The 19,903-nt window shown below is 33.6% G+C and overlaps 1 protein-coding gene across 6 annotated transcripts; it reads left to right on the top strand.

Moving 5' to 3' along the window:
* The first annotated feature begins 1,880 nt into the window (after positions 1-1,880).
* Positions 1,881-17,381, top strand: LOC149477336 (glutathione synthetase-like). Of its 6 annotated transcripts, none has more exons than XM_089710900.1 (13): positions 1,881-2,207; positions 2,919-3,014; positions 5,024-5,140; positions 8,645-8,778; positions 11,381-11,423; positions 12,122-12,292; positions 12,584-12,651; positions 14,752-14,856; positions 15,229-15,287; positions 15,509-15,656; positions 15,886-16,021; positions 16,511-16,602; positions 17,169-17,381. In XM_089710900.1, exons 1-13 carry the CDS (start codon positions 2,061-2,063, stop codon positions 17,296-17,298), a joined length of 1,446 nt encoding a protein of 481 aa, XP_089567026.1. In that variant the 5' UTR covers positions 1,881-2,060; the 3' UTR covers positions 17,299-17,381. The 6 variants fall into 6 exon arrangements, with proteins under 6 accessions (XP_089567026.1, XP_089567029.1, XP_089567024.1 ...); XM_089710903.1 differs by lacking the exon at positions 15,229-15,287 and adding an exon at positions 5,435-5,584 and having other exon boundaries at positions 15,450-15,656; XM_089710898.1 differs by lacking the exon at positions 8,645-8,778 and adding an exon at positions 5,435-5,604.
* The last annotated feature ends 2,522 nt before the right edge of the window (positions 17,382-19,903 follow it).

Raw genomic sequence — 19,903 nt, 5'->3', positions numbered from 1 at the left:
ATTTGGTATGGTGGTCTAAGGGCGTATTCAGAAAGAAAGCTTGAAACTTATAAGCGCTTATCGGCGCTTGTCATGTTCATATATTTTCCTGTCAGTGCTGGTAACCCGCGCAGGAAAATATATGAACATGACAAGCGCCGATAAGCGCTTATAAGTTTCAAGCTTTCTTTCTGAATACGCCCTAAGGCAAGAAGCTTATATCGAATACACTGGAGTTTTCAGTATGAACATTAACTTGCCAAGTTAGGTGTGAAAGCATGATAAAAAAACATACAGGCGTCATTCAACGTCATATTTTCTTGTTACAAGTTAATGGTCATAGTGCAATCTCCAGTGTATTAGCACAGTATTACCATTACTTCCTACAGTAGTGCGACGAATGTACTTGTGCAGAGAAACGGAGGGGAACTGGCGGGGGTCGGGCGACGCGGGCCGCGTAAAGCAAACACGCTTAGTTCGCTTTACCTAGCGCGAAAGGATGACGCAGTCGTATTTTTTGTGTAATAATTTTATTATACATAGGTACTTACATATTCTATTATGGCGCGCACAAACTGTTCGGTTTACGGATGTAAATCTACGTTGAAATCCCAGAAGGAAACAATATTTCAGAAAGATTGTATTAATTGTATCTGTTGAATTAAAATCAAAGCTATGTATATGTTGTCCTCATTATTTTCTAATCAGATTGTACATCCCAATGCGAATGCATTACTTAGTTAAATGTTATAATATACAATTAAGAACATCCAAAAATAAAGTGTCCACGTAAATAATATTTAGCAGTGCAATATCTGTAATTATATATTTATGAACAAATAATTACTCAGATTTAATAATCGCAATTATTTTGAATGTACATATGAATAAAGATTTCATCATAATATTAATAATCACAATTGTTTTATTTCCCATTTGTTGCAACCCTAGCGTATTTTCGTGTGGCAGCGTAAGTACCTACGCTGGCGGCGGCATCGCGCGACATCAAAGGCGATTCCTTACTGTAGGAAATAATGGTAATACTGTGGTATTAGTTATAAGCTTCTTGGTCTAAGATATATTGTATAATAGGATAAAAATTAAGGCAAGATGAAATAAACATTACTAGATGGATCCCTTCAATCGCATGGTAGATACCCTGATAAAATGGCCCATGTTCTTATCCTGATCATAAAATAAACCTGTAACAAATTTCTCATAGATCCGCTATGATGTTTTGCGTGAAAGAATAACAAACATTCAAACAAACTTTTGCGTTTATAACACTTTATTATTGTACTTATAGTAAGCATATAGTAGGATATTCTTTCCTATCCCTTTGCATATTATTATAGAAAATTGAAAATATATCATGGTACCTATTTTATTTTCTATTTTTTTGTATCTATCCTGGGCGTATTCAGAAAGAAAGCTTGAAACTTTGCGCTTATTAGCGCTTATCGGCGCTTGTCAGCGCTGGTAACCCGCGCAGGAAAATACATATAATATATGAACATGACAAGCGCCCTTGCAAGCGCCGATTTATAGTCAATTATGTAATTTTAACTGATAGGATCTTCTTGGATATGATTAATTTTTGATTAGAGGTTTCATCAAGAAAATATGATTAATAAGGTTAATAAGTATTAAGTAAATTTAAAACTAAATAAAAATAAGCAATTTGGTGGTAAATTTGCATTAATATAATTTTTGATCGTTCTAATATTTTATATGTGGTAATAGGTAATGTTATTTGTCAGTGTCAATTCGAAATTGTTTATTGTCAGTAGGTCGTAGTAGGTATCACTAATCAAATCTGGTAATTCGATTAAAATTTTGATTCACATTTCATTTCAGAAATCATTCCGTAGTACTATATTACTTGCTCTGTGTAGTCCGTACCTAAATAAAATCATGTGTAAAATTTTCAAGTGTTAAGAAACTGAATAGATCCTCCATAAATCGCGCTATCTCTTTGAACAATATTTTTCATTAAAATTAATTGTGTAATTGCTGTTATTTTTCCTTTTCTAAATTGTTCAATTCATTACTTTAAAAAAAATATTTAAACACTGAAAAACATGAGTCAATCACGTCTTGCATCATGTATACCATTGCCTATAGATAATAAAATACTTATAAGTGTTGTTGAAAAGGCAAAAGATTGGGCTTTAATGCATGGTGTTGGGATGAGGGATAAAAAACATTTTTCAAAGGACTCAATACAGGTAGAGTACACATTTTGTTGTAATAAACTTGAAAATAACTTGATAATGTTTCTTTAACTAATAGTATGCACATTAATAAGTACCAAGTATATAATTTAAATAATTATATATTATATATAGTATATAAATGAAACCCGTTTTCCTTGGTCACGGCATCGCGCGTGCACGGGTGGACCGATTTCGATAATTCTTTGAAGTACGAGGATGGTTCTTATGGAAAGAAAACATAAACATGTACCACGGGTGAAGCCGGGGCGGACTTATAGTATTAAATAAATCTTATTGCAACAATAAACCTTTTGCCTATATATTCTTAGATGGCTAAATCTTCATAGTTTTTTCTTGTTGAGTGGGGTCTATAAATAGACATTAATCATAATTCAAAAGCCAGTATATAACTTTTTCAACAGCTTTGTAATAGAGAAAAAAAGGTTTTTCAGAAGAGTACTGAAAACTTAAGCCATCTTGTTTAAACTGCACAAGTAATTAAAAAATAATTGTTTTTCATTTTATAATATATAAAAATGAAACCCGTTTTCCATTGTCACAGCATCACGCGTGAACGGGTGGACCGATTTAGATAATTCTTTTTTTACTATATTCCTTGAAGTATGAGGATGGTTCTTATGTAGAGAAAACGTCAATATGTACTACGGGCGAAGCCGGGGCGGACCGCTAGTTTTATAATAATGTTTAAATACTTTGTTTCAGATTGCACCCTTTGTTTTGCTACCATCCCCATTTCCTCGCACAGAATTCACAAAAGCTATTGATTTGCAGCCAGTTTTGAATGAACTTATGCATAAAGTAAGTACATTTTAATGTATCAAATAAGTTTTATTATTTAAATGTTTAAAGAGGAATCTTTAAGAAATCTATAATAGTGAAAACGGTAGTAGTTTAAAAAAAATCGAAACAGTATTATAGTTATTACACTAGTAGTGTACAGTGTATATGTCATAATCACCTGGTTGAATCTGCTATTTGATTGAGTGACTAGCAGGTTCATTGAACGACAACATTTAATTGAATGCCTAGGCCGAATGTTGATTTAACATATGTACTTGAAACAAATTAATATTATAAATAGTATAGTTCAGCTTTATGTATTCTAACGGACTTAACAATGTTGTTTTTTGGCAGTAATAAATCTTAGGACCTCTTGCGTTCAGTGTTAACTATCGAGAAGACTACTAGTAGTCTATAACCTACATGAAATTTTTGTATTATTTTCTAAATAAATAAATTCTAAAACCAATACTTTGAAATTAAATTGATTAATATATTTTTGTGATGACCAACATTTGATTGCATAAAATCTTTGGAAATTAAATCCCTGCTAATATTATAAATGCGAAAGTAACTCTGTCTGTCTGTCTGTTACGCTTTCCCGCTTAAACCTCTCAACCGATTTTGATGAAATTTGGCACAGACAACCTTTAGACCCTATGAAAGAACATAGGCTACCTTTTAACAAAACAGCACGCGGGCGAAGCCGCGGGCGGAAGCTAGTATTAAATATTATTTAATAGTCTTATTAACTTCCTGATATGTTTATGATTGACAAACATTTCTTCTAATGTTCTTTAAATGTTGTAGTAATTAATATTTATTATCTGTTTGCTTAATGGACAATGTATCGATTTCATAAAGAGAAACTAACCAACAAAGGGCAAATTACAAAATATTTTGTAACAAAATTTTGCGTAATTTACACTGGATAGGAAATTGAATGAAAATGCTTATGATAACACTTGTCCGTCATTTTTAATGTATAACATAGTCATAGTAGACTGACTGGCCAAATTTATACATTACTTGACTTGACATAATTTTACTGACCAGTGGTGGTGGTGGTCATACGGTTGGTACTAAATAAATAAATAAAATAAATATTTCGTTACAATTTTCACACACGGCTTTTGCTACTAGCTTATACTAAGCTTTTGCTTGTGTTATGGAAACCAGATGGCTGATAAACATACATATATAATCTTATATATAAAAATGAATCGCAAAATGTGTTGGTAAGCGCATAACTCGAGAACGGGTGGACCGATTTCGATAATTCTTTTTTTATTATATTCCTTGAAGTACCAGGATGGTTCTTATGTAGAGAAAACATAAATATGTACCACGGGCGAAGCCGGGACGGACCGCTAGTTTTAAATAAATACTTATATAGATAATTAACACCCTGACCTATTGACCCTGCCTTCCAAGCCAGAGGTTGTGGGTTCGATTTCCACCTAGGGCAAATATTTGTGTGATGAACATAGATGTTTGCTCTGTGTCTGGGTGTTAATTATCTATATAAGTACTTATTTAAAATTATATATATGTATGTTTATCAGCCATCTGGTTTCCATAACGCAGGCTTAGTATGGGATCAGACCGTGCTGTCTGTGAAAATTGTCTAGAAATATTTATTTAGTTATTTTATTATTACTGCCCCGTTGGTACAGTGTTTAATGCTTGAATCTAGAAACAAGGGTTACTGGGTCCAATTCCCATTGGTAACTGACGAAAAAAAATTGCATGGTCTGGCAGGAAAAAGAAGGCTGATCAACTACTTATCCATGTCTTTTTGCTCATTACAAAAAGTACTTTTGATATCAGTTTAAAGTTTTTTGATATCTGTAATAGTTACGGATTAATCGCCTGTACACACTTAACGATTACACCCTGTATATAATAAGTACATAAAAAAAAGAATAACATTTAACACATGAGTAAAATAAACATATTCTGTAAGCATATTACGAAATGTTGTTTCATATAATTGTAATTCTAAGGACTTTTATTTTTTACTTTAGGTGGCACATGATGATGAATTCCTTGAGAAAACGCTCCAGAATGCCCTACAAGTGGATGATTTTACAGCAAAACTCTATGATGTTTGGTTAAAAGTTCGTGAAGAGGGAATAGCACAGGTATATATTATCATTGATACTAGATATATTTAAACTTAAACAGGCTATGCTTCTTAGGTTAAATCAAGGTCATAATGATTAGATAATTTCAGCTACTAAATAAAGATAGTTTATATTTTAATAAGAATTTATGATAGTTTAAATGAAAGTTATAACCTTGACCTTATTTCGATTTGTCCAAATTCCTTCTATCAATGCTAGAACATGTATTATTGTTTTCTCTATGGTTTACTTTGCTCGCTTTCTCGTTATACTTAAGGGGTGATGTGATAAACAAAAAATGTGTCGTGGTAGCCGATATCATTAGGCATGCTGCGTTCTGACATCATGCTGGAGTCGCGATGTCCGCACACGGAGAGCCAATGCGCGAAACACACGCCATACTGCTCGTGGAAGCAAGTGGAAATCAACAGCATAGCGTCCGGGTTTGGCCATCTTGGGCCAGTCTCGCGGGAGATACAAAGGTAGCCCACGGTGGAGTGTGCTGTATCGCTGTGCCAATGGTCTAGTAATTGGTGTGCCAATGGATAGAGTGGCCGACACTGTACCAATATGCAATGTAGGCGATGTAGTTAGCGCGGTTTTAAGTGGTGGTGGACTGGGGTTATTTTTTGTATAGGATTATAATATGATTTTTTGTGTTATCAATTTTAGTGAATATTCTGAAATGTGAAAGTATAGACTATAGACTTGTAACGCATTAGCAGAAAAAATGGTGGAGACGAATAAAAAATATTTTTTATTATTTTAATTTGTTTTTTTGATAGGATTAAACATCTCGATAAAGTATTAAAAATTATTTATGCGGTATATTTTGCATTATAAGCATTTAATAATTAATATTAATAACAATATAGTAGTTCTTTGTTTTTTTAATTGTTTGAGGCTGATATAGTAACCTGCGATTATTAGTCGCAAATATTTTTACGTAACACCGCAAATTGTTTTTTTATAGCAAGGCATTCTAGCTGTAAATAAAGGAGTATATAATTCAATAAAGGCTTAAAATGCACTCGGCTTCGTATAATATACACGTTTCACTTGGCACAGCGATCAGTTTGCAATGTGGGCTTTTATACGACATCATCTTACAGTAGATAGATGAATGTTAACATTACTAACTTTTGCATTAGTGTGAATATATAAATATTAAATGCATCTTTATTATAATTATGATGTTAAACACAAGGATCTAGGGGTCTTACACAGAAGCGTAGCAAATAGGAATGCATTTTACATAGATTTTTTTTCTTCGATAATTATTCCAGAGATTATTCCAGAGGTCATCATCCTCAGATCATTAGTTGGTGACATATTGCAAAAGTAATGCATGTTTGTTTATGCCACGTCACGTTACATAGCGTATCTGTGTTGAAGCACATATAAATTCATCCAAGTATTACCTACACAATTTTTTCTTTTTTAACTTTCAAGTATGTGGTTAAAAATGTCTTATATGATCAGTTATTTGGTCATTTTATAAGAGTGTCAGATTAAATCGAATTAAAATTGATTAAAAATAGACAATTGACGCTACTGTGTGAGAACCCTAAATGTTATGTCATACGAGAAGCTTAATTTATTTTCTGCGGTATCTATATTATTATAAAAACTTAAATCACAGAATATGTATATTTAATTTTATTCGAAGTCCGTTATAAGTACATACATATGTATAATATAAAATAATTAGGCTAAATATGAAGTCGGAAAACTATATATTTTAGCACAATATGGAATCGCAGTGCACGGGAACTACCAAGAAAAATTGCCTATAGGGCTGTAGCTATAGATGACCCGCCATTTTTTTTTTCACCCATAAAGGATCAAGTATAAGGCTTGAACAAAAAAAATTTATCATAATCACTTAGCTTAGGTACCTACGATAATGATCACCTTTTCAGGTTAGTAAATAAATACACTTCTACCAGGACTAAAGTCATAATTTGAGTAAACTTACCTAACTACTACATTCTTAATAAAATTTACTTTTAAACAACGGTGACACAGTGAATATAAATATAACACTAGAGACTAGTAAAATATAGAAGAAATTGCATTCCGTTGAAATTTAATTGTATTATGTTTATTTCATTATTATATGTTCATCGTTTATCATTGTTAGTTTCAACTCTGCAAGAATACTCAGTTTGTTAAGATATCAGTTATTCGATAACATTGTTTCATTTAATGGAACGATCGAGTATCGATGTTTTCAATGGACTAGATGGCGGGAATATTTTAAAATGACGTCTCAAACTCATAAGCCGGGTCCACACAGAGGGAGCAGCCTCGCGAAGTATCTTGGCCAGTGTGTTCGTGACTTGATCGGGGAAAACGCGTGTGCTGCTACGTTACCCGGCCATTTCACGTCTACACTGATCGAGTTGCCAATGATATTTAAATTAAAAAGTTATAGATTAGTGCTCCAGGAGTGGCACGTCTAAATCTAGCAAATTAATCACATATCCTCAGTTTGCTCCTTTTAGCTTACGATAAATGAAGCTTGCCAACTTTATTTGACGTCTAATCGTATGACGTGTGCCTTAGTACAGTATGTATATATTAGCAATTGCTTCGCGAGGCTGCTCGCTCTGTGTGGACCCGCCTATTTACCGTCTAAATTCTTACCTATTCCATTATAATGCCTTTGGCAGTATGTTGTTTGTTTTTAGGAGGCGATCCTTTAGGTTATATTTAAAGTTAGAAACTCTTCTTAAAGAGATGAGTTTTACAGTGCTGCAATGGTAAATGTTGGGGAAGACAAAGGAAGGATTCGCAGTAAATATTGACGTATTATAAACAACTTGTACGTCAATAGCGTTAAAGTCGCGGGAGTAGCGCCATCTGGTGAAAATAGACGTATAAAATATCTGTATGGATCTCAAATTTATTCGATACGACGCTTTCCATTATATTGACAAGAATGTATCGTTATTTCGAGTGATATATATGTCAATTTAAATACAAATTTCATTACAAAACATCAATTTTTTAGTTTATTATGATTAACTGATCCATTGTCTCATACATTTGCTCACAAATAAATACAGATTATAAAACTTCGTTGTATATAATATGTACATGGGTGTTAATATTCATATATTGTTCAGGATGATGTCAACTTAGTTACTACATATGTATGCAAAAAAGAATAATACAAATCATAATTGACTAGTACATCTTATATCCACTAAGGTACTAAATATAAGGCACTGGGTTATATAGTTAACATAAAAATTACTTTTGTGAAGAATTATTCTACAGTTGACGAAGCCTTATACTGCACGACCACTGACCACTAAATATAAGAATAGAAAATGGCATTGTATACGTTTTTGGTGGATTCAGAAAGTAACATAAAACTCGAAATTTCTTAATCTGTTCTTTTTGCATCGGTGCCATTATGATTTCTGTGAGGTCTTGCGTCATACTACGGTCACGATTCCGCTTTGTCAACTGTCCCAATGATTGGACAAAGTGTGATGTAATAACATTTTTCAGTCGCTCAGCCTCGGCCTGTTCCGTTCGGATTATCTGATGCAGCAGCCGGACAGCAATCGGATAAAACAAGTGGAATTTAACACGGTCGCGGCGAGTTTTGGCGCCATCACGTCAAACCTGCCCGCCATGTATCGGTACCGGCATTGCGTTACTTGCTATGAGCGTTTACCTTTACGGATAATACGATTTAGTTTACGTAAAATGTAGTGTTATTGACTCATTGACTTGCATTGACACCAATAGATGGCGTTGAATATTTGTATGACATTTGCTGTTGCGCCTCTAGCGGATATTTATGATACTAAGTCAATAGAGATTTTTGTATTTTGAAAGGTAACAAGGAAATATGAGGCGTCACTAGCAAGAGTATCTTCTATTTTTGATTAACTCAATCGTATTATCTCAATAAAGATGGAGGGATAAACAGAGATGGCAGCGCATCGTACTTATTTGAAAATTTTTCTTTTTCTTCGCTTGTTTATTTGTAATCTTCCGAAAATAAAATGCCTTTTCTTAAGATAATTAACATACTAATATATTTCAACATTTACTACCATTTCGTACGTCTCTGTTGTCTCTAGTCAAGTTTTCCCTCCAAATCAATAAGTAATTGTTTTAATTTTCGAATGTACGAAGCGATTCGAATAAAAAAAGGTTCACGCTCATTAAGTTCTTCGTTCAGATAACATCTCTCATGTGTTTGCTATATCTTGTCTATGCACGCTGTCACTCATATATTTTTCACTGTATATGTAAGAGCTTGTCTATGCCCTGTCTTTGTATTCGCACTTGCTTATCTATGCACTTTATCTATGACTATTTCTAGCATGCTTGTTTGTTTTATTGTATGTTTTTTGTTATATTTTGGACGTACGTATGTATATTATGGCGTATTTATTTATATTTTTTGTGTAATTTTAAAATGTATTGGCGTGCATGATGATATTGGCTTGTTAAGGTTAGTTGAGAGATGTTCCCTGACCACCCGCAGTGTCGGTAAATATAAAAATAGAATTGTCTATGCCAATTTGTTTTATTGTTATACTTTGTCCATTCATTGCTGGGATACGTTGGAGCGGACATCTTTCAAAAGCTTAAATAAGTGTTAAAATACAAAATTTAAAATATTATAACACTATGGTTAAATTGTGGATGCGTCTGACAAAAGTTCCAAATATTTGAACATATTCTATTGCCAACAACAAAATGGAGAATAAAATTAAAAAAAAATACATATTTTATCTGATCAACACACTAACGTATAATATTGCAAATACCTAGTAGGTATTAAAATAAAAAATGCAAACTCATGCTTATATTTTACATGATAAAAAAGTACACGTCATATGTGTACTTATTTAAGTACTTAAATGTTAATAAGTTTATAGCATATTATTTATTTTTGAATACATTATGAAATGTTTGAAACGAATTCCATATTCATAATAAATGTTAATACTAAATTTAATCATCTCGTATTAATTTATCTCGCAAAACAGTAAAAAAATAAATACATAACTAAAACCACCCTTAACTCCTGTATTTATTAAAACCATTATATTTAAATACATTTTATATGTTTAAATACTTATAGCTTATAAACAGTATAAACTATAGATGTGATATATTATTATTTTTTTTAAATCTACTTTTTTATACAATACTCATTACTTTTCATATTATATAGCATGCAGTAAAATGTTATGTATTTAGTGTAACATTTGTGTTGTTCGTATTATTTAGAAAAATAATATTTTTATTGTATTAGTTAAATGTTTGAGTTGTTTGTTATTTTAATTTATGGTTGTTCTTTTCGCTTGAAAATCTTGTTTAAGTACTCGATGATTGATTATTAAAAAATAATATGATAAAATTGTTCTTGTATAAAATATTTATTTAATTCGCATTAAAAATCTGAAAAGTCAATACATACTTATTAATCGTATTTAATTGCAACATTTATCAATCACCGAGTACCTTCATTCTTACAATTTTCCTATTTATAGTTTGACTTTTTTCTTAAATACTATGTCCTGTATTCTGTATTAATCGAGATTTCCATTTCGATATTGTAACAATATTACTAGTTATTACTTTTATTTAATAATTTTTAATTAAACAATATCTTGCAATTATCGAATATGTGAATGAATGAGCATGTATTAGGGAACATTCATAAATTACGTTACATGTTTATAAAGACGGGCCAATTAATTATACGTACTATATACATACGCAAATTCACATACACAGGCACACATAAACACACACATGCACGCACACGCACACGAACGCACGCACGCACTTACATACGCGCACACACGTATGCATGCACGCACAAAAATACATAAGACGACGTACAAAAATGGAAAACGTAATTCATGGATGAGCCCTTTGTATTAATGCAATTTATGATAATGAGAAATTTATAGTGGGCCGTCGTCACAATGGGGCAGTGTTGAGCGAGTAGAGGCAATCACGAGTTAAAGGGCCTAAATATCTATAATCGGCCTGTTTATTAATAATCGCCGTAATGGCGGCAAATATCGACGATCATTTGTTGGGCCAACGCTGCCCATTGTGAAGAGGGCACATAATAATAAATTCTTTGAAGTTTATAAAATATTACAGCCATTCTTCTATAGATAACAAAATTTATTGAAAGTACATATAATATGTTGGTAGTTACACAAATAATGAAATTGCCATTTAAGAATAATCTTTTTTGCATTACAGTTATGTCTTGAGGCAGTTAGGCCATGGGGAGCTCATTAAAAATGTAAGTATGACTGTTTGAACTTCCTAGTTAGCTTACGAACTATATGAACTAGAGCATTCAGGTTATCAGTAAAATAATGTTTGAAATCGGTCTAGTAGTTCCCGAGATTAACGCGTTTACAAGAAAGCAAACTCTTCATCATTAAATTGTTACAATAGTAGTGATAAAAAAAAATAAACAATATAAAATAATATTGATTTTTATTCCTTCAATGTGATAAAACGAAGGAATCGTAAGTTAGTTAACACAGATAAATTACGGTACATTTAGATCAAACGAGCGAATGCTCATCCTAACTTCACTATGTGAAATTCTTTTAGTGTAAACAGGCGAATAGCATTCTTTCGTGGTTCTATGCTTGTTATAATGCGGGCGTAATAAAAGAAGAAATAACTATGCAAAGGTTATATTTCAATAACTACATAAACTTATTAATTTTTAACCTATGCGACCCACCCGCGTCCCGACAAGCCCGTCACTGTTCATGCATAGCGCAGAAACTGTTTATATACGAGTTACAACTTACACTGTGTGCTTCATTTGTGCTACACTTGTAATTCGATAGCTAGTAATTAAGCTTGTCGTCGCTACATATGTAATGTTCTAATACTGAATGCGAGTTTTCGTTTACACTAAGCTTTCGTCTACTCTGTGTTCGTTTGGTCTAAATGCAACGTAGGCTCTATTGTATATTATAGATGCCCGAAAACCGTGCGCTCTCCGGTCTATGTTCAGGCATCATAGAAGCATACGATCTCTTCGCTGTACCGTCTGCTGTGGTCATATTCGTCGTGGAGGAGGTCTCTTACAATATATGCGACCAGCGGTTCCATGAATTTGAGATATCGGAGAAACGGCCTGATATTATGGTAAGGTCTTTTTTATCTTATTTCTAACATAATATAGTAGAATTTATATTAATTATGCAATCACTAACACTATTATTAAGTTATTTTTTATCCGTACATTAAGGAAATAAATTAAATAAAGTTATTTAAGTAAAATCTATTTATAAAATTGTTTTTTTTTGAACTAGCATTATAGTGGTAATATTAGTTAGCATCAATTAATTTAAATAAAAATTGAATATCCAAAGTATTAATATTTATTTCTTAGAATTTTCTTGTCTTCGTTTATGGGAACAATATTATTTATTTCAGATTTATAGGAAAACGTTGGGCGAAATATATGAAGAGACTGAATTGAACGATAAAAAACAACTTATTTTGTGAGTATTATAAAAAGCGAAGTCAAGCGAACGTTATCTGAAAAGCTCGGTCTGGATCCGCCTATTCAACCAGTTTTGCTGTTATTTTCGGACAATTTCGCGAGTCTAAGCTTGGTTGCACCATGTTTTAGTTATAGTTAAGATTAATGTCAAATTTAACCGTGACTTTTACAGTGACTGCGTTATGTGTTGCACCAGTTTATTTATTTTTTTGCATAAGCTATAAAAGTCGCAAGTCAAGCGCTTATGACAGTTATTTAACGTTAACAATAGCTTTAACCGGTGAATCACGAGCGGTTATAGTTAGGTATAGTTAGTGTTAAAATTATGAATAAGAAATATTATATTTGTCGGAGATCCCCCCCCTGATATTACCGAACGTAAGCGCATGACTCACGAAGTGCACTTGGACATGGCCGTGGTAGCGGACGGGCATTCAAGTGTTGGAGCTCGTGCCGAGCGGACTTGTCTGTTCGAGTCTATATCAGTCTCTATATTAGTTTGAGTTTAGATTCGCTATACAAAGTATTCATTTCAGTTCATTAGTGATTTTCAGTGTTAGATTCCGTTTATGTCTTTTGATGCTCGAAGTTACCCAAGATGCCCACTGTAGAGGATATAACCAGCCCACATAGTTTTTAAAATCCAGCCGCCGCCGATATATTTATTGACAATTGACATAAAATCTTCGAAGTGTCTAGTCGTCCGCTAAACGGATGAATAAAATAAATTAGTCGTCCGATTACCGGATGAATAAAATAATTTAATCGTCCGATTACCGGATGAATAAAATAATTTAATCGTCCGATTATTCGGATTAATAGATAACCTTTTAACACTAAAGCTAGTTGGGTTGGACTAAAGCAAAGGGGGCGCAGGACTTAGAAAATTTTTGATGGAGTTGGTGTCATTATAACACCTATTTATTATTGTTGTATCGTAAAGATTACGCTAATATAAGCATGTTTTATAGGAACAACTTTTCTCTAAAATCAAAAATGGCCGAGATATTCGCCCTTAATTCGTTAGGTTAGGTTTAGGTTAGGTTAGCCTTTAGGTTAGGTTAAGTTAGGTTTCTTAAAAAAAAACTACACAGAAATAGGAGCCCCGCCAAGCGGGGCTCCGTCGACGCGCAAAAAAAAATCAAGTTTAGGTTAGGTTAGGTTAGGTTAGGTTAGCCGTTAGGTTAGCCGTTAGGTTAGCCGTTAGGTTAGGTTAGGTTAGGTTTCTTAAAAAAAAAACTACACAGAAATAGGAGCCCCGCGAAGCGGGGCTCCGTCGACGCGCAAAAAAATAATCAAGTTTAGGTTAGGTTAGCCGTTAGGTTAGGTTAGGTTAGGTTAGGTTAGGTTTCTTAAAAAAAAACTACACAGAAATAGGAGCCCCGCCAAGCGGGGCTCCGTCGACGCGCAAAAAAAATCAAGTTTAGGTTAGGTTAGCCGTTAGGTTAGGTTAGGTTAGGTTTCTTAAAAAAAAAACTACACAGAAATAGGAGCCCCGCCAAGCGGGGCTCCGTCGACGCGCAAAAAAAAATATCAAATACCTACGTGTGCCCTCCTCCCCCCTCCTCCCCCCACAAAAAACCTATAATACGTGCGGCAGTTCTCTAAAGAAACCCCGATAACCTAACTATATAGATAAATAGATGTTATCGGACGATTAAATTATTTTATTCATCCGGTAATCGGACGACTAATTTATTTTATTCATCCGTTTAGCGGACGACTAGCTTTGTCCTAAAATCTTACAGTGCAAATATATATAAATGACTACCAAACTAGTTAATAAACTGTGTTTCAGTTGTCTGTGGCTTTTGCCTTTTGAATGTTACGGTAAATTTTACGTCTTATTATGCCCCGGTTTCGCCCGTGGTACCTACATGTTTAAACTATCCTATCTCTCAAGTTGGATGGAACTGCACATGGTGTGCGAATTTTATTATAATCGGTTAAGTGGTTTAGGAGTCCATTGAGGACAAACATTGTGACACGGGATTTATATATATTAAGATTGAATACAAAGTTTTTATTGCTAAAGAAACATGGTGCAACCCAGCCTAGATGTTTACGCAATGATTTACACAAATAATTATTATTTCAGAGATGGCCAACCAGTGGCCGTAGTGTACTACAGGTCGGGGTATGAGCCAGCTCAGTATCCTTCCACTAAAGAGTGGGACGCCAGACTGCGCGTGGAAAGATCCTCGTATGTTATTTATTTCTTTACTTGCTGTGCCCCGCGGTTTTACCCGCATTGCTCCGCTCCTGTTGGTCTTAGCGAGATGATATGTATAGCCTATATCCTTCTTCGATAAATGGTCTATCTAACACCCAAATAATTTCACACATCGGACCAGTAGTGCCTGAGATTAGCGTGTTCAAACAAATTCTCTTCAGCTTTGTAATATTAGTATAGATTGGATGGAAAATTTCTTTCGTTTAGCATACCTGGTTAATAATAACGACGATTTTTGTATCTTTTAATTTTGCCAAAGAAGTTTCACTTCAGACACGTGTGCTCAGCATACATGCTGTTTTTTCTTACAATATATCTTTTCCCCACATTATCTCCACGCAGAGCGATAAAATGCCCCTCTATCCACTACCAACTGGCGGGCACTAAGAAGGTGCAGCAAGGTCTCGCCGCGCCCGGCATCTTACTAAGTAGCGAGTTTAAGCGTCCTGACTTAATTTAAATCTTTTTCGCAAAAAAAGGACAAATTACCTTATTTCGGTCACAGAGCGTTCTTTTTTCCCACATTTGCTATAGAAAAAAATTATTTTTTTTTCTTCCTATAGAGCGATAAAATGCCCCTCTATCCACTACCAACTGGCGGGCACAAAGAAGGTGCAGCAAGCTCTCGCCGCGCCCGGCGTGCTTGAAACATTCATGTCGGAGGGTGCGATGACGTCACGAGTCCGGGATATATTCACAGGCCTGTACTCGCTTGACTTCGACGATAATGGGGAAAGGGCCGTGGAAATGGCACTCGCTGATGCTGAGAAGTGAGTATGATGTGACACACGACATCACACGTGACTGTAGCAACACATAACATAGATGAGTTACATGACGCTCGTCGTCCCACATGACACTCCACACGTGAACATTTTACACGTGACATCACACGTGACACATGACATCACACGTGTTAATACATAGATGATACATGACGCATGTCGTCTTATACATACGATATCATTATTAACAATTACATATACATATTTATTTCAGGTTCGTCTTAAAACCGCAACGCGAAGGTGGCGGTAACAACTTGTATGGAGCCGATGTAAAGGAAGCGTTGTTACGAATGAGGCACAGTAGAGAGAGGGCTGCGTATATACTTATGGAGAGAATATTACCGCCTTTGGTAAGTTATATTTTTTTGTTTATGTTACATTTAAGAAACATAAACTCTCGAATAACATACACAAACAAAAACTGAAATTCTCCTACATATTGACAAACATTTAACCTCTTCCTCTTTTGAAAGTCGGAAAATTGTGAACGAACGAAGGAAAACAAGTTACAATTCAACATATTTTTTTTTCGACACTTTAATCTCTCTTTTGTTACCATCTATTTTTCATTCAGTCTATCTTGATATGTAAATAGATTGACTCGGCAATACTAAAAATAATTATGTATACTAAAATATGATATTATATTTTTTCTCTTGTTTGATTTTACGCCAGTATTATACATTTAGAAATGAAAGATTTTAACGGATTTAACCCGATTTATTCATTATATTATTATCCTGACGTTTCGCACACTGCAGCGAGCGTGGGGAGACAAAACGGAGCTAAAATACGTTAAAATCTTTAATTTCTTATGATTTTTTATCATTATTTTTCAGGTATCTGGCTATGTAGTACGTCCAGGTGCAACGGTGCCGCCGCCCTTGAGTGATTTGGTGTCAGAATTGGGCATTTTCGGAGTCATCATTGGGTATAAAGCACTAATTATTTTTTGAAGTGAAAACTTCTTTAGCTACGTTGAGCACTTTTTCTGTAATGGGTATAAAATCTTAAACTCGCGTCAGGACACGTGACCTGATCGAAAAAGCGTAAGACAGATACCATTCCAAAATATCAAACATGCTGAACGTTAATAATCAAGTTTTCACTTCTGCCGGCACTCCCGGAGTGCAACCCGTCTTTTTTTTCCTTTGACTAGTTCTGTGGAAAATATTTTGACTTAACTTATTCACCCTTTTGAAGTGAAACTTCTTTAAGCGTGTTAAGAGTAAAATTTTAAGATTACGTCGTGTAGTAAGGCGAGGAGTGGATTTTGGTATCTTTGAATCTTGCCAAGAAGTTTCACTTCTGACACGTGTCCTCGGTACACACGCTCTTTTTTTATTTTCTCTATGTTCCATTTTCCTAAAATAAATCATGATTTTTTATACTATCAGATCCATTTGTTTTTATTCTTAAAACAAATTCTGCATGAATTTCTAGTAATGTTTTTTCATTTTATCGGGTTTTCCTAATTTTTTGTGTTTTTTTCTTTAGGAACAAAGATAAGATATATTGCAACCGTCAAGTGGGTCACATGTTGAGGACTAAACTAGCGGACGCGAACGAGGGGGGTGTGGCCGCGGGACTCGGCGCTTTGGATTCGCCATATTTACTTGATTTATAATAAAAAAAATGTTATTATGTTCAATAAAAAATGTTTTTTTATGTTGTATAAATGGGGGAACGGGAAATAAAATTTTCATGAGATTTTCTTTTTTCATTATTTTGTTATAAATACATATACCGTAATATTAAATAATGCTGTTTTTATGTTTTGTGTGCTGCATAAATGGGGTTGGTATGGAAAATTGCATTTGAACGACTTTTTTTTTTTCAATTTTTGTTATGTGACTGAACATAGGACGCAATTTTCGACGCCTTTTTTTGTGATATTAGAGGAAACATGTAATGTAACCAAAATAAAAACTCGTCTATATTTTTTAACTATTCTAGCCACTTTAATTGCAATAGCTGTCCTAAAAAAGTTGCGTACCTAAGTACGTATAACTAATTAACTATGCTTTGTAAATGTACGCGTTTTATTTATAAAGAAAGAAAATATAAATACCTATAAATCTTTTTACATTTATTTGCACTTTATTGTATTGACTTATAACTCAATGAATTGCTATGATATTTTATATTGTATTTTGATATTTTACGATTGGTTGTTAATCGCGTATTTTTTTTTTATTTTTATACCATTATTGTAATTTTTATGGAGATTTGATACGTGAAATGTCGACATATTATATAATAAATATATGTAGGTATAGAAAAAGGTACTTATTGCGTTGCCTGATTTTTTATATTGTTAAACATACAATATATACACATATTTTTTCATATCGTAATTATGTTATTAAAAATACTATAATATAGATTTAAATCTTGACTTGTACTTATGATTTCCGTATTTTCATTATTCAACATTCCTAAATCTAATGTAAATACCATGTAATTTATAAAGGAATTGTGAATTTATATGCAAATATATGTTTTTAATGGTATACTTAGGTTTACGCACATAAAATTGTATGAGTGCATAGTTCTAAGAAAATCCACGGTGATGTCGGTGCTATTTTGGCATATAAAATAGTTTTAGAAATGTAGAAAATGGAAATAAATATTTGAATACCAATTTTGTGTTTTACTTTTTCCTTTTTTTGTACCGATATTCCTGTCCTCGGCTTAAACTTCCGTTACATTATCAACACAATGATATAAGAATGAGAAATTCTTCCGTTGTTCTTAGTCCGTTCGAAAAGATTCTATGTAATGTTTTAAGTAATACTGAATAACACTGATATATGTATACGAGTTTTCGTTTACACTAATAAATCGTATACTGAACAACACTGAATATGAGTTTTGAGTTAAAAGATCACGATGCTCTATGTTCGTTTGATGTAAAATGCACCGTAAAGCAGAGTAGCTTGGCGAAGCATTTTCTCCACGAAGCAGCTCGTTCCTGTGGCTCGTTCTATGTAGACGTGGCGTGGCTCGGCTAAGGAAAGCGTTGCTTTCGAGTAGGTTCCTACAATCTGTTTGCAAGAGGGTCCACTACAATTTCTATACAAGATGATTTTGGTAATGTTCCATTATAACAAAGATACGAAGTCTCTTAAAATGTACCTATAGCTTACTCGGTTACTATCAATATTTTTTTATTAATAGAGATATGTAAATATTTGGTCGCTGTTTCACCTGATCTTAAGTGACGGTTTGGTAGAGTTATTTAGTTTTCATGGTCTTCAATAATAACACTAGAGTGCGGAGTGCCCCACTAACAAAACTTTTCATTGTCAATAATAATACTAGGGTGCCCCAATAACAAAATTTTCAGTTGTAGGTATTGTCAATTCTTTACCAGTTTATTTTTGAAAAAAATATCAGCTTTTTAAAGTACGCTGTGCTTGCGAAAGTACCTACCTAGTGAATACCTGTGTGAATACCTAAGTATGCGAAGAGCTGGTCAAAAAAGTACCCATTGATTTTTTATTCACTCAATCTACTAATATAACTAATATATTATACCTACTCGCTGCATGCAATCTATACGAATATTACAAAGCTGAAGAGTGTGTTTGTTTGAACGCGCTAATCTCAGGAACTATTGGTCCGATTTGAAAGATTATTTCGTTGTTAGATAGCCCATTTATCGGGGAAGGCTTATAAGCTAATATCATCATGCTGAGACCAACAACAGCGACGCACTGCTGATAAAACCATATATACTTTTACCCATTATACCTGCTGCAAGCAATAAACGATAAACATGGGTGCTTTAATTTTATCGTGTTGTATTTACTTAACGCCCTTAATTATACCTACATCTTGGCATCATTCATCCATACTAATATTATAAATGCGAAAGTAACTCTGTCTGTCTGTCTGTTACTCAATCACGCCTAAACTACTGAACCAATTTGCATGAAATTTGGTATGGAGATATTTTGATACCCGAGAAAGGACATAGGCTACCTTTTATTGCGAAATATGTACCACGGGCGAAGCCGGGGCGGACCTCTAGTATAATAATGCAGAAATGAAAAGGCATTTTGTGTATATTCAGTAGGTCTTTATTTTTATATCTCCTAAAATCTAAATGACAACATTTGGAAACATATAATTTTATTTTATACTAGCAGTCTGCCCCGGCTTCACTCGTGATACATGTTTACCTTTTCTCTCCATAAGAACCATCCTCGTACCTCAAGGAATATTAT

The sequence above is a fragment of the Colias philodice genome, chromosome 25 (assembly GCF_061535455.1).
Source record: "Colias philodice isolate Cphi_HAF_F1 chromosome 25, ilColPhil1 Martin Lab GWU primary, whole genome shotgun sequence".
NCBI lineage: Eukaryota > Metazoa > Arthropoda > Insecta > Lepidoptera > Pieridae > Colias > Colias philodice.
Note: the sequence above shows the minus strand (reverse complement) of the source record. Positions and strands in the feature narration are given on the sequence as shown.